The 23,775-nt window shown below is 46.4% G+C and overlaps 1 protein-coding gene across 6 annotated transcripts in view; it reads right to left on the bottom strand.

Annotated features, from left to right (window-relative positions):
* Positions 1-23,775, bottom strand: part of MOK (MOK protein kinase) — a 70,470-nt gene that overhangs the window by 33,756 nt on the left and 12,939 nt on the right. For 3 of the 6 annotated variants that reach the window (XR_003422770.2, XM_027066663.2, XM_027066660.2), the window contains exons 2-3: positions 13,848-13,962; positions 1,436-1,525 (exon numbers count right to left, since the gene is read on the bottom strand). Coding sequence is in view for 2 of the 6 variants with exons in the window: in XM_027066663.2 (XP_026922464.1) it covers positions 1,436-1,525; positions 13,848-13,962 (205 nt within the window). In the remaining 4 variants the exon portion in view is untranslated. Of the gene's footprint in view, positions 1-1,435; positions 1,526-13,847; positions 13,963-23,775 lie in introns of those variants that run through there. The other 3 variants (XM_053224955.1, XM_027066672.2, XM_027066669.2) reach the window with 2 other exon arrangements.

Below are 23,775 nucleotides of genomic sequence, written 5' to 3' on the forward strand. Positions count from 1 at the left end.
GGGCCATAGTGACTGAAACAGAAGTTGCGATTTTCAGTCAATTATTTCAGTCAATTAATTTAAAATTAATTTAAAATAACAGTAAAAATAAAATAAAATATAATAAAATAACAGTAAAATCCCACTTTAAGCAAAAATTCTAAATGCTTCCCCCCTTTTTAATGAGATGTGTCTTAAAAATATAGAACTAACTACTGGCAGAAAGGAGAAAGGAGGTCGAGTCGGCTAAGCAAAACAGAGGAGAAAGAATTTAATTCATGCTCCATGACTGCAAATTTATTTAGTTCTAACTTACCTAGATTCTTCCATGTACCTGGGATAAATTATGATGGGGAGACAAAAATCCACAAACCAGTCAGGGGAAAAGGGAGGAAGACGGGTCACCCCAAGCCCAGGTGGGGTCCAGGCCTTGCACGGGGTGGGGACCGAGGCCTCTGGCCGGGCTGCCAGCTTCTCTGGAGCTGACACTGCCCTGTTTGAAGGCCCCTGAGCCCTCGGCAGAGGAGCATGTGTCCCTCCAGACCCTACTAGTCAGGTCGCCTCCAGAGGGGCTGCCTGGAGGGGGGCGCGCACGCAGGCCCGGAGAGTGCCCAGGACGCGGCGTGCAGTGGGCGGTGTTGTGACCAGTGTGCACTGCGGGCTCCAGGCCAGGAGGCCACACGGCTATGACAAGACATTCTACTGTGAGTTTCAAACTGCTCTCTTCCCCGATGAAAACCCACTGCACTTCGTCAGAGACCGTAGTGTTCCGGCTGGTTTTAAAGCGGCCCGGAGCACCGTGGAGAGCTTCACGGAGCGTGCACCTTCTCAGGGGGCACAGAAAGGCAAGTTCCAGAACCCTGGGTCCGAGTTCCCGGCTCAGAGTCCAGAAGGGCAGTGCGGAACGGCCAGCACCCGCAGGTGAGGTGTGCCCTGCCTTCCTGATGGGTAGGTGAGCCTCACGTAAGGAGACTAATCTATAATTAGAACACAAGTGACAAGTCCCCCAAATTACAGCAACCATAGTAAGGTGGGGGGGGGGGGTCACACTACCTGACACGGTGCAGACATGACAGCCGGCAGGGACAATCCCTGACACATGACAATCCCTGATGTAGGACCACAGTGCTTTCCCATTTGCCCATAACTCACACTCGAGGCCTCAGATGCACAGGCCACTGCCTACAAGGAAGCCTCACTGAGCTACGGGAGAGGAACCGTTTGAATTCTGTCCACTTTTATGATAGGGAATCACCTAAACGAAGGTATTTCCACATTAGGAATCAGACACACATTTGTCCACATAAATACATGACTTAAGATAAAATGAGAATCATTACTCCCTGAGCTACAAAGCAAATATTTCAAATGTCTACCACAGTTTTCTTCCTTAAAAAGAGATTTTTTGATCATTGTCATCAAATGCAGATCATTGTAAAGCCCCAGGAATACTTACAAAACCACTTCGTGCAACGTGAGGATGTTCGGGTGTGGGTTCAGGCGCCTCAGTGCTTGTATCTCCCGTAGACTGTTCACTTGCTCGATACTATTGCGTGGGTAAAAATAAATAACTAATTCATAATTCAAGTCAGCCTCAGATTAGAGTTATTCAATCATTATTTATTACCCATGATCACAACTGAGAACCTCACACACATTTCAAGCAAGTTCATCGACTCATTATTTCTCCCGCCAGCAGGTGACGTTCAACATGTCTCGTTCTGCATCATCTGATAAAAATCAAGGTTCTTACGGCTTTGGACATTTATTCAAATTTTCCCATCGAAGCTCCTGAAAGAATACCTTAGTGGTTTCTTTTATAATTAGTAAACATGGAAACAAACATTAGAATTTCCTATTAACCAGTTTATGGGAACTAACCAATTGAGCAACAGAAATACCCCCTGAAAATACCCATCTCAAATTTCCAAGAACACGCTAATCTTCCTTATCTTTCATGAAAGCTGTACATTTTCTCACTTTCGTTCAGCTGGCGGCTGGCGTTCCCTCGGCAGGTGTGACTTACCTACCGCCAGCTCTTCTTTACGAAGACGGGTCTGCCAGACGCCGTTTACATCCCAAACCTCGCCAATGTGAGTGGGACGGAAGCAGATGGGGATGGGCTGGCTGTCACCACACTCCAGAGACCGCTTCCAAGAGATAACCCCCCCTGGACGGGCCCACGGTCACGGTCGTGGTCGTGGTCACGTCCAATCAAATGACTAGATCCACCAAGAGACTTCCATGGCCTCAGCTCTGAAAGGAACTAACTGTGGGAATAGTCTTCCTTTGAACTGCCAGAACTCTGTTCTGCCAACTTTTAATATACAGTGTAAAGCTCAGCATTTTGTCTGGTTCTTCAAAGGGCAGTTATACCCAATAGTGTATTATTACTGTCTTAAATCAGTGTGAATATGTTAAGTCTCGTGCCAGCCAACAAATGGGAGCCTGGTATATGAGAAAAGCCTGAATAGTCTGAGTGTAAGGATATTTCTGATTACAAGTTTTAGACTCTTTTTCATTTACTTTCCCCTGGTGCTTCCCTCACACCCAGGACGACATATGCCAAATGTTAGCAACTTGTGCATCAGTCAACAACCAACCAGAAAAGACAGAGCCCACTGTGCTGGAACAAGGTCCTACGGAGGGGGCCCCTGTTGAACCAGGTACTAACCTTTTAGCTCTGGGGAGAGGAGAGGTCTGGGGAGTGCCGGCCAAGGGCCAGGTGTAGGGTGGAGGTGGGAAGGGTCAGCACTCAAGAGGCTCAGGATAGCCGGTTACTACCCAGAATAGGAGTCTTTCGCTGTTCTCGTGACCACCGTGTTCGGCCTGGCGTGTGCAGAGACCAGATCATGACGCTCTCCACTCACTCTGTCAGCTTAGTGCCTACCCCACCACCTGCTCCTCGCCAGCATCACGGCCTCCCCTAGATGCCTTTAGAACAATGCTTCCCAAATATGTCCCATAGAACATTCTTCCTCTAGAAAATGCTTTTTCAAGAAACTTCACGCTCAGAAAGTTTGAGATAGGCCCACTCCAGCTCCTTTTGGAAAGCCATAAACTACTGCTGATTTTACTGTTGAAAAGTTTTCAAAAATCCTACAAATTGGGGCGCCTGGGAGGCTCAGTCGGTTTGTGTTCGACTTCGGCTCAGGTCACGATCTCGCGGTTTGTAAGGTCGAGCCCCGCGTCGGGCTCTGCGCTGACAGCTCGGAGCCTGGCACCTGCTTCGGTTTCTGTGTCTCCCTCTCTCTCTGCCCCTCCCCCACTCATGCTTGTTCACTCTCTCTCTCTCTCTCAAAAATAAATATACATTAAAAAATCCCATAGAAGTTTACCTTTATTGAAACCAACATTTCCCAAACTTTTTTGCCCTAGGATCACTTACAAACTATCTAGTCACCAACACTTAGAACGAGGGTTCCAGAGAACACACCGCTCCAGACCATCCTTTGAGTGGCATGACAGGAATACCTTTTTTCCTTCGGACAGGGGAGGTGAACAAAGATACCAATCAGGCAATAGGAAGAAAGAAAGATCAAGTGAAACACTCTTGTGGGGGCACATGGGCAACCGATGGAAAAGCCTCTTTTAATCCGTCTCCCTGGGGTCTGCACTGGAGGAGACCACTGAGCCCCTCTTCAAGGTCCCGCACCTTGTGGGGGGGTCTCCTGACTCAGGGCTAGGTTGCTGGAGACCCCACCTCCACCCGGTGCCTGTGCCTGTCATGCCTCTACCCCTGGCATGCCGTAGGTCAGTGGTTCTCATGGGGGAGGGACCTTGCCCCCCAGGGGATGTTTGACAATGTCTGGGACGCCGTTAGCTGTCACAGGTTCTGTAACATACTGTTCCATTTGGCATTCAGTGGCAGCAGCCGGGGTTGATGCTCAGTATCCCACAGGGCCCAGGACAGGCCCCACAATAAGTAATAACCTGGGCCCGAATGTCAGCAGTACCAAGGCTGGGAAACCCTGCCTTGGTGGAAAAAAGAGCAAGAGACCAGTGGAGCCGGCAACAGCTCTGATTTCCGAACACCCTATAGGAAAAAAATAAGTTTTCCAAACTGGAGGGTCAAACAGCCTGGTCATTGAGACGAACAAGTATCCACTCTGCTCAGCTTTAATATGAAAACCTGTTATCATACCCTGAAACACATTATTGCTTATTGCAGACATAATTCTTTCGTGTCTCCACAGATATTTCTCTCAGAAATAATGAACTAATACATTTAAAAAGACATTTTCATCTAAGTATCACTAGCTTTGTTCAAATAACATTTTATTAAATTTTATTGGGGGGAGGGGGGAAAAGTGGGGGGGGGAAGAGAGAGAGAGAGAGAGAGAGAGAGAGAGAGAGAGAGAGAAAGACAATATCTCAAGCAGGCTCCACACTCAGAGCAGAGCCCAACACAGGGCTTGATCCCACAATCCTGGGACCATGGCCTGAGCTGAAATCAAGAGTCAGACACTCAACTGACTGAGCCACCCAGGTGCCCCAACAATATTTCGTTTTAATAAAATACAAATAAACCCTGTTCTTTTAAAAATCATGAAAAATATCTAACAACTGGAATTAACCACTTTTCTGCTCCTTGAAGTTGCTTCGAATTTTGTGGTCAGGTGACATTCAGGGTTTTGTTCGTTTTCACTGTCCTGCTGGAGACCGAAGCGATCGTGGAACTGGACACAGAGGAGCGCAGGCAGCCTCTGCTCCAAAAGGAAGAGACAAGATCCCCCGTACGTGCGTTTTTCCACAACTGGAAAAATTATATTACCGGGTCCAAGTCTTTAAAGAATAAAAAATATTAATTTTGCAATGTCAACACTTCATTTTATTGGAAGGGTTTTACAGAAAAGTTTATCTAACCAATCCAGTCTGCAGGAAGAAAGTCCCTAAGCTGAAGGGGAAGAAGTGGGTATATTAATATTAGACAAACTAGACTTCAAAACAAAGATTATTACTTCTTTAATTTTTTTTAGCGTTTGTTTTTGAGACAGAGAGAGACAGAGCATGAATGGGGGAGGGGCAGAGAGAGAGGGAGACACGGAATCGGAAGCAGGCTCCAGGCTCTGAGCCGTCAGCACAGAGCCGGATGTGGGGCTCGAACTCACGAACCACGAGATCATGACTTGGGCTGAAGTCGGACGCTTCACCGAATGAGTCACCCAGGTGCCCCTAAATAAAGATTATTACTATCTATAATGCTTTCATAGTGATGGGACAACACATCAAAAAGGCATGACAGTTACAAATGTGTGTGTGCTAAGTAAGAAAGCTTCAATACACAAGTGAAAACTGACAGAAGAAAGAACAAAGGGTTGGAAGTTCCCATACTCTCTATACAACTGAGACACAACTGAATGACACAACAGTCATTCAGAAAACCAGTAAAGAGATCCAAGATCCTAACAGCACTGTTAACCACCTTGACCTAACGAGCTTTTACATAACACCTATTACTTAACACCTGGAGCTAGAATATGCTCTCCACTCAGATGAATATCTGGACCCAAAGATAAATCTCGATAAATTTCCAAATACGAAGACTTCCAGAACATGTTGTTCTCTGACTACAATGGGCGTAAATTAGAAATCAATGATAGTAAGTTAGCTAGAAAAATCCCAAACACCTGCAAATTAAGCAACACACTTGTAAATAAACCACGGGTAAAGAAGAAATCACAAAGGAAGTTAGAAAACATTTAAGCCAAGCAACAAGAAAGCACAACATATCAAAATGTATAGGATGCAGGAAAACAGGGCTTAGAAGTGTATTTATGGCTTTAAATGCTTATGTTGGAAAGGAAGAAATAGTTACAAACCAATTATCTAAGTTTTCACCTTTAGACAGCAGAATAAGAACACTAAATTAAACCAAAGTAGAAGAAAAGCAATAATGGAAGAACAGAAATCAATGGCACAGAAAACAAACAAACAACAGAGGAAATTAACAACGATTCTTTGAAAAGATTCATAAAACTGATAAACCCCTGGCAAGACCAATGGAGGAAAACATGACATAAAACACCAACACTGCCAACCGATATCAGGAGTGAAAGAGACGATATGACTACAGTTAGATGTTAAAAAGCTGAAAGGGGGTAAGAGGAACAACTGTATGCCAAGAAGTATGACAACTTAAATAGACAAAGTCCTTGAGAAACACAATTACCAAATGTGACACAAACCTGAAAACCAAAATAGCCGCATGTTTCCCAAAGAAATGGAATTTGTTAGCAAGGGCCTCCTCACGGCTGACGGAAGTGCTCTTAGATGGGATCGTGGCGGCAGCTGGACACCTGCATAAATTTCCTAAACTGCTCCTACCATGGGTGGATTTGATGAAATGTAAATTACATCTCAATGGAGCTTTAAAAGAACCTACGAGGACCCTGTATCATTTGGCATCGTTCTGATTCTTCAACATCCCACGGTGTGTACCATGACGCCCCACCCGGCCCCACTCCTTCCTTCCGTTTCCAGCTCGTCGCCACTACAAGTGACGCTGTGACCAACGTTATGGGGCCGGGGTGGGGGGAGGGAGGGCCTCCCCACGAAGAAACCTTCTAGGCCCAGAGATTTCACAGGTGAATGATTTCAAATGTTTAGGAAAGAAATACTCTGACACGTTTCGCGAAAGAAAGTACACGAATGGCCGATAAGCACACGAGTCGGCATTCTTCGCCACCGGCTGTCAGGGAAGAGCAAACCAACCACAGGAAGAGGCCACGGCGCTCACCAGGACGGCTACAACTTAACACGGACGCCGCCGCACGCTGGTGGGGGTACAGAGCACCTGGAACTCTCCTTCCCTGCTGGTGGGGATGCAAACAGGTGTAATCACTTCGAGAAAAGGCTTGGCAGTTTCTTTTAACCATACACCCACCCTCTGATCCAGAGATGCTGTTCTAGGCGATTGCCTAAGGGAGAATGAAGACACACATCCCAGGCAGGCTTGTGCATGAGTTCTCACGGCAGCTTTACCAGCAGCAGCCCCAAACCAAAACGACAGCAAAGCCCGTCACCGGGAGAATGGACACGCAAAGGGTGCTGAGGTCACAGTGCGTGCGGCTCAGCCGTAAAAAGGTATCGACAGTGGGTGCAACAGTGCAGATGAACCTCCGAGAGTCCACGCTGACCCGACAGAGCTGGTCTCGGGACCACATTCAAGATCCCATTTAATACACATTTCTACAAGAGGACAAAGGAAAAAAGCCGCAATAGTGGCAGCCTGGGATGGGGGTAGAGAACTGTCAAAGGAGCTTCCTAGGTGACAGAAGTGTTCTATCTCTTAATTACACGAGAACATCTGTTTTCCAGAGTATTAGACAGTAAAGAAATGTGCGTTGTAATGGATGCAAACTTTGCCTTTCAAGAAAAAGCCCCATACGCTAACAAGCAAGTGGGGAAGGACCGGGTAAACGTGCACACGAATCAAAATCACAGGCCTGTTGATTCCGGCTGCTGGGTACCTGGGGCTCATCACACTGTTCCGTTTACTTTGTTAAGATTTTCTATGATTATATTATTAACTAAAAGCTCTTAAAGTGACTCATGGATCGCTTGCCTTTGCCTTTATTTATAACCTCACAAAGCAGACTTTATTTTGGTAAAAGTAATTTGAAGACCAGGCAGTGATGGGACTTGAGAAAAACCACGTACTAAGTCAAGACCGGACGGCCGCACGGCATTCCGCCGCGGTCAAGAGCCCTGGAGAGAACGCAGGCCTTGGCCCTGCACAGACCCGGATCCCACGCTGGGCCCTACTGCTGGCCAGCTGGGTAACACCGGGCAGGTGAGAGAACTCGGCTCTGCAGCCGCGCTTCCCTCGTCTGAAAGAAGGCAACGACAGCATCTTTCTCGCAGGGCTGCCGCGAGGATTAAATGCCGCACGTCCACAGCTCACCCAGGGCTGGGCATGGCGCCAGACACGTGGTGACCAGCCACTGTCCTCTTCATCACGATTGCCGTTAGCACCCCACTTCGGTTTTCAGAAGGTTCCAAGCCCCGCTCACCCGCGCTGTCGTATGGCAGGTTGGTCGACGGCTGGATCGCAGCACCAGCACTGTGCGGGGCGCCCACCTGCCTCAGGTCAACCCTCGCGAGGCTCCCGTGAGGTCGAGCCCGGGGAGGCATCTACCTGGTAGCTACCAAGCAACTGAGGCACTGAGGGAGAGAGGAACCGTCCCAGGTCACAGAACTAACAGTGGAAGAGCCGTTCTACCTTCAGAGCCTGGGCCCTGACCCTGTGCTGACCACGAGTAGCACGTATGTGTCAGTCTTACTCCTTCAGGATACAAAGCGAGAGCCTACACAGTTCGAGATGGAATTTCTTTTTAAAAGAGACTCATTCCATTTCTTTACAGTGTTTCTATGCGCAGAATACAGAGTGCAATCGTAGCAAAAAGAAAAAGAAAGTGGAGGTGGGGGTGGGGGTGGGGGGTGGGGGAGGGTTCTAATGAACTGTTGTGCTTGTGAGTGCAGGTGGGGACCACTGGGAAGACAGACCAAAACAGGGATCGGGAGGCCCGGGCCGCGCCGCAGGCCTCCGGCCAGTAACTCGCTATCCCCGAACCGAGGCTTTGAGTGACTCTGAGGGAAAGCCGTCCTCATGAGCCGAAAGGACCCTTCCTGCCACAGCACTAAAGAACCGGCTTGTGTGACCTTACCTGCACTTCACACTAGCCACTGTTAATGCAAACGCTGTCCGTTTCTATTTCAGTGAGAGGGAAAGGAAACTAAAGGAAGTAAAACTTGGAAGAGGTGGGAGCCAGCAGCTCCAGATACCAGCCTCACTCTGCCCGTGTGACTCAGCGTGATTTTCCTGTTACCGCTTCTCGTTTCTCATGCCACCCACACGCCTGTGCAAGGTGACTTTGAGGATTTACTTAGACAGTGACACATGAGCAGAAATGGATTTTAAAGAACCTAAAATTATCCTTCAACTGAATAAGATTAAACTGTTTAATAATGGTGGTAGATATTCCAGAACTCCAAAAGCTAGAAATATGATTTTCATGGTTAAAAAACAGAAGAACAACATTAAACTTGTGGACCAAGTATCAGCAACCCTGGAACATCCAACAAATTATTAGCAATCTCCTTCCTAGAAACGACCCCAAAAGCAGTTGTCTTTCTTCTAGAAACTCTGGAGTCATTTCTTCCTATAACTCAGAAATAAGAATGGAGGGAGCTTAGGAACAATAGGAGTCATTCCAGGTCACTTATGGTTATTTTTGTTTGATTTTCTGCTTCATTTTTTAAATGTTTTATTTTACTTTTGAGAGGGAAACAGAGTGTGAGCGAGGGAGGGGCAGAGAGAGAGGGGGAGACAGAATCCGAAGCAGGTTCCAGGCTCTGAGCTGTCAGCATAGATCCTGATGTGGGGCTCGAACCCACGAACTGTGAGATCACGACCTGAGCCAAAGTTGGAAGCTCAACCCACCGAGCCACCCAGGTGCCCCATAATCATTTTATTAAGTTTATTTATTTGTTTTGAGAGAGAGAGAAAGAGAGAGTGCACGTGCAAGTGGGGGAAGGGCAGAGAGGGAGAGAATCCCAAGCAGGCTTCGTGTTCAGCGAGGAGCCCAATGTAGGACTCAATCCCATGAAGCGTGAGATCATGACCTGAGCCAATATCAAGTCGGATGCTTAACTGACAGAGCCACCTGGGCCTCCTCAAATCATTTTAGACTAACAAAACTAAAAAATTTTAGTTATCAAAACTAAAAAATTAACATTGGTACAATTCTATTAATTAGACACTTTATTTGGATTTCCCCAGTTTCCCCAGGAATGTCTTTTTCTCTCCCAGGGTGAAGGATACCTCATTGCAATTAAGATGTCATGTTCCCTTACTCACCCTCCAGTCTGTGACGGTTCGTGTCTTTGTTTTTCATTACCTTCACAGTTTTAAGGAGTAGCAAGCAGGTATTCTGCAGAATGCCCCTTAATTTGGGCTGGGCTGATATATTCTCATAAGTAAGCAGAGATTATGGATCTTCAGGAAAGAACACGATGGAGGTGATATGTGTGCTTTTTCAATCCCATTGTATCAGGAAGTACATGACATCTATATGGCTTATTACTGATGGTGTTAATCATTTAGTTAAGGTGGTATCTTCCGGGTTTTTCATTGTAAAGTTACTAACTTTCCCTTCCTATTTTCTATACTTTAGGAACAAGTGCAGCCCACACTCAAAGGCAAGGAAAGTAAGCCCCACCTCCTGAAGGAAGGGATATCAAATAATGTATGGACATATGCTAGAACCACCACATTAATTAATAGTTAGGGGGAACCACTGGAGGCTCTGCAGAAACCCTGTTCTCTTCCAAGCTTCACCTACTAATTTCAGGGTTCCTCAGTTTATCTTGCCTGTAGAAATTACCACTGTTATTCTAATGAGGATTTTCTATTTCCCTCATTCCTTCTATATTTATTAACTGGAATCCTTCCATAAAGAATTGTCCCCTCATCCCAATTTATTTATTCACTCATTTATTTATCAGTATGGACTCATGCTTACCCGACAAGATAGATGAGAGGGTGGAGAGAGAAAAAGAGAGATGTGTGTACATATGGATCATACACGCACATACTAGGTCTGTCTGCTGAGTCTAGAGGGACTGACTTCCCAGTAGGAATGAGCACCCCTGGTGCCAAGATCTCGTTTTCTAAATACCTTTCTCCAATGAAAGGAACCAGGGCTCCTTGGAGAAATGGATGATTCTAGGGGAGGAAAAATACAAGATGAGCCTTCAGGATCTGAAGAAATGAAAGTGTTAAAAAAGGAAAAAAGATAAAAAGGATGGGGCATGTCAAAAGAACATAGGCGCCAACCTGAAGGAGCTCCCCAGAGCCACAGGTGGAAGAATCTAAGCAGGAACAATTATTAGATAAATAATGACAGTATTGGATTATAATCTCCTATAGGTTTGAACCTATGTATCAAGAGCAAATCAGAACTCACGTGAATAAACCCAGAGTCCACTTCCTCTTAGGTTTGGATTACACAGGCTGGCAGATACCTATCAAAACTAGCCTGAGACTCTATCACGGATTCCGTACATCAAACAGCGACAAAATACCACTAGCCGGAGTAAATGTACTTCTTTTTAAGTAAAGCCAATATGTGAAATTGTTATTTATACAACAGAAACTAAAGCCTGTTCCCCAGGTCATGACCTCATGGTTCGTGAGATCGAGTCCCGTCAGGGTCTGTGCTGACAGTGTGGAGCCTGCTTGGGATTCGCTGACTCCCTCTCTCTCTGCCCCTTCCCCGCTCATGCTTCCCCACCCTCCCTTTCAAAATAAATAAATATTTAAAAAAAATAATACACTAAAGCCTGTTCGTAATCCCCTATACATACACAAACTTTACAGAAAGTAACTCCGGGGTGCCTGGTTGGCTCGGTCAGTGGAGCATAGGACTCTTGATCTTGGGTTTGTGAGTTCAAGCCCCACATTAAGTGTAAAGATTACTAAACAAACAAATAAGTAAAACAAAACAAAATTTAAAAAGTAACACTGACTCAGTGGTATTGTATTAAAAACCTTTACTTTTATGAGTTTTTAAAAGAACAATATATGTTCCAATCAACCACTTTTATTTTCTTAATTTTTTTAAATGTTTTATTTACTTTTGAGAGAGCGCAAGTGGGGGAGGGGCAGAGAGCGAGGGAGACAGAGGATCCAAAGCGGGCTCCGTGCTGACAGCAGCGAGCCCGACGTGGAGCTTGAACTCACCAACCATGAGATCGTGACCCGAGCCGAAGTCGGGCACTCAACCGCCTGAGCCACCCAGGTGCCCCATCAACCACTTTTAAAGTTAAGACAAAGAACATTAATTGTTTCTGAAATCCAACAAATGACCGCACATACAGTAAGGAAGGCTCCCATCTATCGAACATTTGCCGTGTGCCCCTGCTTTGCTCCCAACTTTCCCTTCATTCCCTCATTTAGTCGTCAAGCACCTCACGACAAGGAAGCCAAGGTTCAGTGGACGAGGCACTCGGTGTGCCAGGGACCTGGTAGGTGGTGGATCCGAACTGTGCTTCACCGCCAGGAAACCACGTCCCTGTTCTTTGATGCAACCTTTCTACGATGCGTTACAGAGATCTCTCGACTCTCCTGAAGGCACACCCGTGACGGGGTGTGATTCCTCTTGACGGCCAGCTCGGCAGAGTAAGCAGGCCAGCACGTCACCCCGACGCAGCAACGGTCGCAGGAATGCCTCAGGTCAGCAGGCTGTCTGTCTGGTCCACGTTTCATATCTACCTCCTCACAAGACAGGGGCGAGCGAGCCCTGTTGCAAGTACACATCCACCCCGAGCCTGACAGCGGAACCCGATGGGGACTCCAGGCCTCTCCTAAGGTGCACGTGTCACATCCCGCGGCTCAAAGTCCTTTCTCTGCTACTCTGTGTTTGTGGCATCTCTGAAAGCTGGCTGTTTAAGGAAGTCTGCTCTTTACATATGGGATAATCAGCACGCTGCACGTCAAATTCCCATCACGAGTCGTTCACAGGTAAAGACGGAGTAGGGAAAAGATCAAGAGACCCAGAGGATGCGGAACACACAGAGGAAGGGCTGGAGACCCAGTGACTTCAGAGTCTCAACAGCGGCGGGTAAATGACCGCACGCTTCGGGCAGGGGAGAAGGAGGAGTTTGGTTTCATAAGATCTGGATTCAAATATGCCTCTGCCCACCTAGTGACCTAGAGTGACAGCTGTCAAGCTACTTCCGATCTCTAAGCACCTCTCCTCGTGTGCTCGCAAACCAGGGACGGTCCCACACGCCCCGTGCGGATGTCGTGAAGATCACAATACTGTTCTCAGACCTTCTGACATGGCGAACTGCCCTGTACTCCTTTCTGATCTGAGAAGTAATTTTTTATGCCAAGAGTTCGAAATCAAGGTCGATACCCTGAAACACTTCAGAAGGCTCTGTGTCAATGTGGGGCAAGGACTCTTTTTTTACATCTTGCTTTTATTTATTTAAAAAAATTTTTAATGTTTTTATATTTGTTTTTAGGGCAGAGAGAGAGCATGAGCAGGGGAGGGGCAGACACAGAATCTTAAACAGGCTCCAGGCTCGGAGCCGTCAGCACAGAGCCCGACATGGGGCTCGAACTCACGGACTGCGAGATCATGACCTGAGCCGAAGTCGGACGTGCAACTGACTGAGCCACCCAGGCGCCCCTTTTCAACTTGCTTTTAATATTTAGAGACTTCGATTCCTTTGATATAGTAAAGAAAAAAAAAGGCTGAGCTTCGAACCTCTTCACTGAAGGTTCCACAGCTGCAGTGAGGCCGGCATCGGCTTCACTGTCCCAACAGAGCTTCCTAATCACACCTGGCGTCTGACCCGTTAGAAGCTGCAAACTTGAGGGATTCGAGAGACCGCTCTGAGGGCAAAGCCACAGCAGCCCCCCAAGTGATGAACCCAGAACAAGCCAGCTCCCCTCTCCACGAGCAGCAATGGATCAGTATCAGGGAACAGAGTTCCCCAACCCGATCTGGAAATTGTTTCTCAATAGGTTAACGAACTCAGGACTAATCAAACCACAAGTGCCTCTACGATGTCGAGACAGGTTTCATTTATAAAAGTCCAACATACGACTTTCAGGAACACAGAGGCTGTTGAAAGTGAGGCACGCTTTTACAATTTAAATGTTCTGTGACCCCTGGTCACTGGTGTTACAGCAAGGCCGGACACGAATAAAACCTAGTGTCACAAACCTCACGTTAGCCCGTAATCCTCTGCCCAAAGAAAGCTGATAGTCTCTTACCTGTCACTGCGTGAGTACCAGCCCCCCACTGCGGAACCCAGAGCTGTATTTAGTCTTAAACAGGTCTCTGACCGCCTACCTTTCAAAGCGCTGTTTCATTTGCTTACACGCGTAGTAGCTTCCGTCTCTCAGGCTTTGCAGCTTCGTAACTTCGGAAAACGTTCCCTCTCCTATTTTGCCAATTGCTTTATAGTCTACAAATAAAAAGAATCACACAAAGAAAACGTATTTATGCATGTATTGTGTACTCAACTTCCAGACGGCGTTTTTTTTTTTTAACCCACACGATAACCCGACACCGACAGGCTGAGCACGGTTCTTTCATGGTGTCCAGCGCTCAGTGCTCCCCTCGGTTCCAGGGAAGCCGGCAGGGGCGGGGACTGGAGACGACGACCAAGAGGTGCAAACGTCCAGTTAGGAGATAAACAGGTGCCAGGGACGGAACATGTGACACGATCACTGACTACGGCCAACACTGCCGTCCGCCACACAGGAGAGTCGTTAAGAGATTAGGTCCGGAGAGTCCTGGTCACAAGGAGAAAGCTGTTTCCCTTTCTCTTTTTATCGTATCTATACGAGAAGATGGATGTTAGCTGAACTCATCACGGTAATCATTTCACAACATCCGTAAATCAAACCACTGTGCTGTGCGCCTTAAGCTGTGTGCCAATTCTTTCTCAATAAAACGGGGGACAAGAATAAACAGGATTTTCTCATGCTGAGAAACAAAAAAGAAGCTAGGCTACGTGTGGGCCCCGCGTACCACTGCCCCTGTACTCTGGAGCCCGTGGCGAGACGCAGCCGGAGCAGCGGAGGCGGGCTCTCCAGCAGGTGCACCTGGGCACGGGTGCGGGTGGGCTCTGGGCAGCCTCTGAGCATCCTCCTGAAAATCAGCCTCCCAGCCCACAGGAGGCCCAGCTGATCTGCGGCGCGGCCCGATTTCCTGAAATCTGACAGCAGCTTCCCCGGGCCCGGCCGCCCCCTGCCACCCGCCATCACCTCGGCACAGCCTCTGATTCACTCTGTAAAATCCCACAGCATCTGAAAGACCCAGAACAGTTTCTGTTTTCCTGGCTGAACTCTGACAGACGCAGAAATAAGGATCTTGAGATGAGGTGCTGCTGGGAACAAAAATCTAAAAACGAAATGCAGTCCGGCGGCAGGCAGCAGGCTGGGGCGCTGGAGAGCCTGGCGCCAGAGCAGGGTCCCCCGGGCCCGCAGGCCTCTGGAAGGTGGAAGGGGCAGGGCTGTGGGCTGTGTTGGATACCACTGACCGCCTGAGCACATTCCTCCCAGACAACAATGAGCTCAGGAGAGAAACGCTACCTTTCAAGAAGCAATGGAAGGAATGAGAAAAACCCAGAAAGGAGAAGTCTAACTGGGATGAAAAGCTTCTGCAGCCCAAATAATAGGAGAATAACATTGTACAGCCATGTTGAGACTGCCCGGCCACACGAATGGTTCTTCCTTGCGCTGACATCTCAGCCGGGCCCTGGTTTCAGAGAGCCTCTGAAGCCTCCCTTCAGAGAGGGAGGTCCCGGAGACGGAGGCAGAGATGCAGAAAGTGGGGCCAAGAAGAAATAGGGCAAGCTTTGGAACTACGTCTCGCAAAGAACCTTCAGTGTGGAGCTGACCGGAAGCAAACAGACCAGAAACCTATTCAACAGACCTGGGCCAAAAGAAGCCTGTCTGTCCCCTCTGGGTCCCAAACCTACCCAAGCACAGAGCAGGCTTTTAAAACAGCACAACTACAAAGAAGGCCATCCTCAATGCCTCTCTTCGTAATGCCTGTGTGAATTCTGGTTTGTTCAAAACCAACAACAAAAGACACTCTTTTTTTTTAGAAGTGGTGTTTTTCAGAAATTATGCATTTACAAAGGAAAAAAGCCCTTACTTGTTAACAAGAAATACTGTAGTGTTGCCAGGTGAAATGGGAAGAGGCCTGGGATTACTTTAAAATGCTCCTGGAAAAAAAAGTGGGGGGTGCTGGGGTGGCTCAGGGCTCAGTCGGTTAAGCGTCCCACTTGTGATCTCGGGGTCATGAGTTCAAGCCCCACATTGGGCTCACGATGGGCACGGAATCTACTTTAAAAAAAAAAAAAAAAGAAACATGGGGGGCGCCTGGGTGGCTCAGCCAGTTAAGCATTCAACTTTGGCTCAGGTCACGATCTCACGGTTCACGCGTTTGAGCCCCCCATTGGTCTCTGTGCTGTTGGCTTCGGATCCTCTGTCTCCCTCTCTCTGCCCTTCCCCTGCTCATGCGCGCACTCTCTCCCCTCTGAAAAATAAACGTTAAAAAATTTTTTAAAAGGAAAATGCTCCTACACATTCCCATTTGCCACTGCTGCAAATGTACACTGGGACGGTCATTCGGAGTGCAATTTGACAACATGTATTAAATCCGTATGACATTCATACCCTTTGACACAGCAATTGCTACTGTAGAACCTACCCTGGAAGAAATACTTGTCCAAGTATGTATGTATCCGAGGATGTTAGTTCAACATTATTTCACAGGGAAAAACTGATGCCCCCCAATGTAGAACTAGACAACTTACGTGTGGTTTATCCATACAACGGAATAGATTTAAAAGAATGACACAGATGATTTCCTTAAAGACAATACACTTAATGGCTCTCTCTCTCAGGGGAAAGGTTACAAGTGTCTCACTAAGTTAGATATTTTCCATAATGAGAGCACCATTTTATTAAAAAGCAATAATAAAAACTAAAAGCTCCAGAAAAAAAAAAGTGGTGGGGGTAACAACAGCAAAATGTTATCACTGTTGAAACTAGGGTGACAGATACACATGAGGGTTCACTATATTATTTCCTCTACTTCTGGCATGCTTGAAATTTTCCATAATAAAAAGTGAGAATAAAAAAACAAAGGGGCGCCCGGGTGGTTCAGTTGGTTGAGTGTCCGACTCCTGATTTCGGCTCAGGTCACGATCCCAGGGTCGGGAGATCGAGCCCCAAGTGGGGCTCTGCACCGAGCATGAAGCCTGCTTGAGATTCTCTCTTTCTCCCCTGTGCCCCTCTCCCCCTCTCATGGGCTCTCTCGAAATAAACAAGTGAGATAAAATTAAAAAATAAAAAAGTGAAAACAGGAGTGCCTGGCTGGCTCAGTCAGTGGAGCAAGCGACTCTTGATCTCTGGGCTGTGGGTTCGAGCACTGCATTGAATGTAGAGATTATTTAAAAAAAATAAAATCTAAAAAAAAAAAAGTATAAAAGAGGACATGGTGGTCGCTGCAGTGGTGGCACAAAGAGAGTCGGGAGGGGGAAGGAAGGAAAAAGAAGACCTCCCCCATGTGACCTGGCAGGTTCATGCCCCTGACTAGCCAGGACAGAAATGATCCCCGGAAACCTCAGCAGATAAAGATGATGGAAAAGCCCCCAGGAAAGACTCCCAACGGGGAACACCCACACAGGACTTCGCATGAACAGGAAACACAACTTTCTTATGTAAAGCCCCTGAGATTTGGGGGTTTTTATTTATCCATGACAGCACCTAGTAAGTATTGCCCTAACATACTTGATATATAAATATCACGATTTATAAAACAAAGAGAACAACAGACTCTTGAGAATTTGTATTTGCGAGATTTCACCTTAAAAAATCATCTCTTTGGAGCATCTGGCCGGCCTAGTCAGTGGAGCCTGCAACTCTTGATCTCGGGGTAGTGAGTTCAAGCCCCACGTTGGGTGTAGAGACTACTTTTTATTTATTTATTTTTAATTTATTTTTTTTTTTATTTATTTTTGGGACAGAGAGAGACAGAGCATGAACAGGGGAGGGGCAGAGAGAAAGGGAGGCACAGAATCGGAAACAGGCTCCAGGCTCCGAGCCATCAGCCCAGAGCCCGACGCGGGGCTCGAACTCACGGACCGCGAGATCGTGACCTGGCTGAAGTCGGACGCTTAACCGACTGCGCCACCCAGGCGCCCCTCAAGACTACTTTTTAAAAAAATCACCTTTTAAATAAATATTCAATGACTTTAGTTACAAAAATTCAACCTACACCGAATTTTCAGAACAAGTTCGTATCTGTCTTTTACCTACTCACAAGTTACGAAGTTAGCCTGTGACTGTCACAAGTGCTGGCAAAAGACACAGCTTTTGGGGTCAGAGACAAAGGACCTTATGACTCATGGTGCAACGAGGCAGGGGAGCATCAGCATATTTACATTGGTTTCCCTGCCCCGAAGTCTTCTCATGGTGGTGACCTGATGGGCCCAGAGGACAGACACCTGCACAGCAATGGGCTGCTTTACAGGAGAGGACCCCAGGGCCAATGGCCAAGCACTTTTTTTCTTTTTTAATGTATTTATTTTGAGAGAGGGAGGGAGGGAGAGAGAGAAAGAGAGAGAGAGAGAGAACAAGCAGGGAAGGGACAGAGAGAAGGAGAGAAAGAGGGAGGGAGAGAATCCCAAGCAGCCCCCATGCTGGCAGCACAGAGCCCGATGCAGGGCTCGAACTCACAAACTGTGAGACCATGACCTGAGTGAAATCAAGAGTCGGACACTCAACCGACTGAGCCCCCCAGGCGCCCCTGGCCCAGCACTTTTTGAACAAGCAGACACAGGATGGATAAGTCTTGCAAGAACTTTTGGGAAGCTCAGGGAGCTGGCAAACTGTTTTGCCTCACAGTTCATTAGAGTGTTGTTATAAACAACGGGTTTTACTGATACACAGTATCTGGTGTGGTATTATTCCTACGTATAATTATTCATATATGTGTAATATTGATTTTAATGCTACTTTTCAATCTTACTCCAAATATTAATTTCAGTGTACATTTTCAAATATCTTAGCTTCAGGTCATGCAAAATGAGAAAATCCTATTTGTAATTACATAGTTGCAGAAATTGGAAAAAATGCCTTTCCCCAAGAACAGCATCTAACCATGTTATTCCCATTCAAACTACCATATACTGCACGGTAGTTAACAGCCACGGGAAGAAGTAAGTACCTAGAACTACTGTGTGTATGTTAGACGGTCAACAACTCCTGAAGGGAATGACCGAAGAAACAACTGTGAAAGCTTCTCACAAAAATTTATTTTCCAAAGATGATTTCTAGGAAAGGAGATACAAAGCACTACGAGTACGAAGTGAGTTGAATGGTGGACCCCGAAAGACATGCCCTCATCCTAACCCCTGCCATCCCCGACTGTTATCTCAGTAACAGGAAAGTCTCTGCAGGTGTAATTAAGTTAAGGGTCTTGACATGGGAACATCCTGGATATCCACATGGACCCTGAATCCAATGGCAAGTGTACTTATAAGAAACACACAGAGAGAGCAGAATGGTGGTTGCCAGGCGCTGGAGGGAGGGAGAAACGGGGAATTGTGACTCAATGGGTACAGAGTCAGAGTCATGCAAGATAAAAAAGTTCTGGAGATTGTTGTATAACAATGGGTGCACAGTTTGCAGTACCATAAACATAAAAGTGTGTTAAGATGGTAGAGCTCATGTCGTTGTTTTCACCACAATAAAAAAAGAGAGAGAGAGAGAGAGAGAGACACATAGACACAAAAGGGGAGGCCATGTGAAGACGGAGCCAGAGCTCTGGAAGCTGCTGGAAGCTGCCAGAAGGGGCCAGGAAGGACCCGCCCCTGCAGCCTCCCGAGGAAGCACAGTCCTGCCGACACCTTGATTTCAGACTTCTGGCTCCAGAACTGGGAGAGAAGACATTCCTGCTGGATTGAAGCCACCCAACTGGCAGTAATTTGTTGCGGCAGCCCCAGAGTACACAGGTGAGGTGAAACTGATATTTTTTCAATCTAAGGAAAACGTTTTTTTCCATTAAAGGAAAGACATTTTCTGAGCATAACGATGTAAGCGGTCACTTGGAAGAGACGCATATATTTGATTACATAAAAACGTTAAACCTGAAGAAATGCTCTTTTTAATGGTTAAATGAATTACGAAAAAGCCACACGCAGGAATGTTATACAGCAGACAACAGGAGTGAGGTAGCTCTGTAGCTTGTGATGGGGAAGAACCTTTGGAGATGGAGTATCAACGAGAAGACAGATTATGGAACAACACGTCAACTGTGTTAACGTCTGCAAAAAAAACAAAATGAAAGAAAGGGAAGTATTCGCACGGTGCCAGCAGAATGGCTCCCCAACAGTGTCCGTGGCCCTGGAACCTGTGAATGTCAGTCTGCGTGGCAGGAGGGAGTTCGGGTTGCGGGAGGAGGGCGCCGGGCGGGGGAGGGGGCTCACCCGCTGAGCGTCTGGCTCTCGGTTTCGGCCCAGGTCATGATCTCACGGTTCTCGGGATCGATCCCACATTGGGCTCTGTGCTGACAGAGTGGCGCCTACTTGGGATTCTCTCTCTCCCTCTCTCTGCCCCTCTCACCTGTGTGCGCGCGCACGCTCTCTCAAAATAAATAAACTTTAACAAAAATTTTAAAGATTGCAGAAGGAATTGTCAAGGTTGCCAGTGAGCTGACCTTAAGGCAAGGTTCCTAAACTTCTCAGGTGGGCCCAATGTAGTCACAAGCGCAGTGAGCTGAAGGAGGCACAGGAGGCAGAGTCAGAGACTAGAAGGTGTGACAGTGCTGACTTTGAAGAAGTGGAAGAGGTGACGAGTTGAGGAGCACAGGTGGTCTCTAGAAGCTAGAAAAGGCCAGGAAACGGGTGCTCCTTCAGAGCCTCCAGAAGCTTGATCTTAGTTCAGTGAGACTCACTTCAGACTTCTGGCCTCCAGACCCTCATAAATTTGTGTTGTTTTAAGCCACTGAGTTTGTGATAGTTTGTTACAGCAGCAATGAAAAACTAAAACACGCAGACATATTGATGCTCATCTATACATAGAAGGAACTAGAAGGAACATAAGAAAGTGCCAAGTGGCGACCTCACAGGGGAGGAAGTCTAGATGGCTGGAGAATAGGAGGAGAAAGGAGACTCACCTTTCACCATAGAACCACCTACGCTTTTTACATTATACTTTTTATTTGTATTCTGCTTGTAAAAATAATTCAAGGGATAATGCTGTATTTTCCTCGTGGTTCCTTTAAGGACGATAGATTATGAAATTAAAAACCAAGCATTTATTTAATACACTCTTAAAGCAAATGGCAATCCACGAAATAAAAATTTACAAGAAAATTCAAAATAACAGAACATAAGATGCCATTCCACACCCATTAGAATGGCTAGAATCAAAAAGTAAGATAATGACGAGCGTTGGTATGGATGTGGAGAAGGGAGAGCTCTGGTACATTGCTGGTGGAAACGTCAAAGGGTGCAGTCGCCATGGAGGACAATTCAGCACTGTGGAAAACAGGCTGGCAATTCTTCAAGGTGTTACACAGTTACCCCACGACCCAGCAATTCTACTTCTAGGTACACACTCAAGAGAAATGGACAATTAGGTCCAAATAATAACCTGTACACAAATGTCCACGGAAGCCTTGTTCGTGATAGCCAAAGATGCAAGCGACTCGTATGTCCGTCGGCTAAAGAACGGATACACAAAATATGGTCTATGCACACAGTGGAATATTATTCAGCCACAGAAAGGCACGACATCCTGCCACAAGCTACATCATGGATGAACCTAGAAAACGATATAAGAGAAGCCAGACACAAAAGGCCATTTACATGAAGTGGCCAGAATACACAAATCCACAGACACAGGGTACAGATTTGGGTGGGGGATGAAAATGTTTTAGCAGATTATTATGATGGGTGTTGCACAACTCAGTAAAAAACAAAAAACCTAAAATCACCGAACTGTACACTTTATTATTTTTTTTTAACATTTATTTATTTTCGAGAGAGTGAGAGCACATAAGCACATGCGTGCACACAGGAAGGACAGAGAGAGGCGGACAGAGGATCTGAAGCAGGCTCTGTGCTGACAGCAGAGAGCCCAATGCAGGGCTTGAACTCGTGATCTGTGAAATCGTGACTTGAGTTAGAGTTGGACACTTAACCAAATGCGCCACCCAGGCATCCCCGAATTGTACATTTTAAATGTGTGAACTTTATAGTATGTATTTTATATCTCAATAAAAATGTTAAAACAAATCCGTGGCATTAGAAGTCAGAACAGCGGTTACCCTTGGGAGGCAGTGTGACTGGAATGGACCCAAGGGAGCTCTCAGGATCCTGGTAATGCTGTTTCTGATCTTGGCACAGGTTACATGGGCATGTTCACTTCATATATGTAAGTGGATCCACACAGTTCAAACCTGTGTAGTTCAAGGGTCAACTTGGTCCTGGCATTATATTACACCAAGGCAGAAACAAACAAACAACAGCAAAAATAAAGAAAGCTTCGGGCAATGGACTATTATTATTTTAGTATTAAGACTATTCCATTAGTAGATAAGGAAATCTGCACATGAAAAGCCAACGTGCAGCAAAAGACCATGACAGAAGCCAAGTCTCACAACTGGCCTGCGTTACAAGAAAGAAAAGGGTGGGCCACCAGACCACAAAGAGCCTCCCTGCATAACAGCAGGGAGAAATACCTGAGGATATTGTCTTTAGACTAGCATTTTCCAAACGGAGTTCCACAAAACACTAGTACCTCTCAAATCCTAATGGGTATTCCACAAAAGAAGGTTTCATGAGCAATGAAAGTTAGGAAATGCGGGGTTAAATAAGGAGAACCATGTTTGACTGCAGGATTCCTTGAATACGTGGGGAGTCTCCAGGGTAAGGAAGGGCAGTGGGGAGGGGAGGTGGGGTGCATAACCAGGTTTATGTCCAAAGCATGCCAGTTAACACCCCCAAGGCTGCTCAAGATCCCCAAACTGAAGATCTGTAAACTAAGTTATTAGAATTCCTTTTGTCCAAGCCTTCCTTGAACAAAAACACTAACTGATCTAGCTCCCAGCAAGGCAGGATTTCAAAACCATTCTGCCAGTTTTTACAGTTCTTCCCACTGCCCTTCTAAGAGAAGTTGGCTAAAGAAAGGGGACAGGGGCACCTGGCTGGCTCAGTCAGTAGAGCATGTGACTCTTGACCTTAGGGTTGTGAGTTCGAGCCCCACATTGGGTGTGGAGCCTACTTTAAAAAAAAAAAAAAAGACAGGGGACTGTCCTCAGTGGAGTCTTCAGGACAGAGGTGTCAGATTCCTCTCAACAAAAAACAGAAGCTGTAACTTGCTGGACAGCCACAGCTTAATTAAACCCCAGAGCCCCTCTGAAACAGGGACCTGCCCACGAAGTCCTGGAACCAGACAAAAAAGTATCTCCTGAGAAGCTGTTCAAAGCAAAGTGACCCAAATACAGACCCTGTAAGCTTACCTCTACTGTGTCCAAGTTTGGAACTTTATATAAACAATTTGACAAATCTCTTGAGGAGCCTCCAAACTTTGTGGTAAAATTCAACCAGTCTGATCCTTTCATTGAGTAATACGTCCTTCTGCCTGCAGGAAGAGCCCATCCTGACCTACCTAACCCCACTTTTACCAGTCAAGGAACAGGTGCTGCTTAAGAACACAAATCTTTCTCTTAGACAGACTAGGCCATAACGCCCATAAATTTCCCTAAAAGTAAACACAGTCTATTATTGGGCAGAAAAGAATTCACATGGCAGGCCTACAATTACTCTCCTCAGAAAGGTTTGCTTGCCCTGCAGAGCAAAGGAAACAATCAACAACGAAAAGGCAATGTACAGAACGGGTTGAAGATACTTGCAAATGACATATCCAATAATGGGTTAACATCCAAAATATATAAAGGACTTATAAAATTCAATACCCAAAACACAAATAATTCAATTTAAAAATGGGCAGAAGACGGGTGCCTGGGTGGCTCAGTTGGCTAAGCATCTGACTCTTGATTTTGGCTCAGGTCATGATCTCACCATTTGTGAGTTGGAGCCCCGCATCCAGCTCTGTGCTGACAGTGTGGGGCCTGCCTGGGAATCTCTGTCTACCTCTCTTTGCCCCTCCCTACCTTTCTCTTTCTTAAAAATAAATAAATATTTTAAAAAGTAAAAACAAAAATGGGCAGAAGACATCAACACTTTGCCAAA

This window comes from Acinonyx jubatus, chromosome B3 (genome assembly GCF_027475565.1).
Source record: "Acinonyx jubatus isolate Ajub_Pintada_27869175 chromosome B3, VMU_Ajub_asm_v1.0, whole genome shotgun sequence".
Taxonomy (NCBI): Eukaryota; Metazoa; Chordata; class Mammalia; order Carnivora; family Felidae; genus Acinonyx; species Acinonyx jubatus.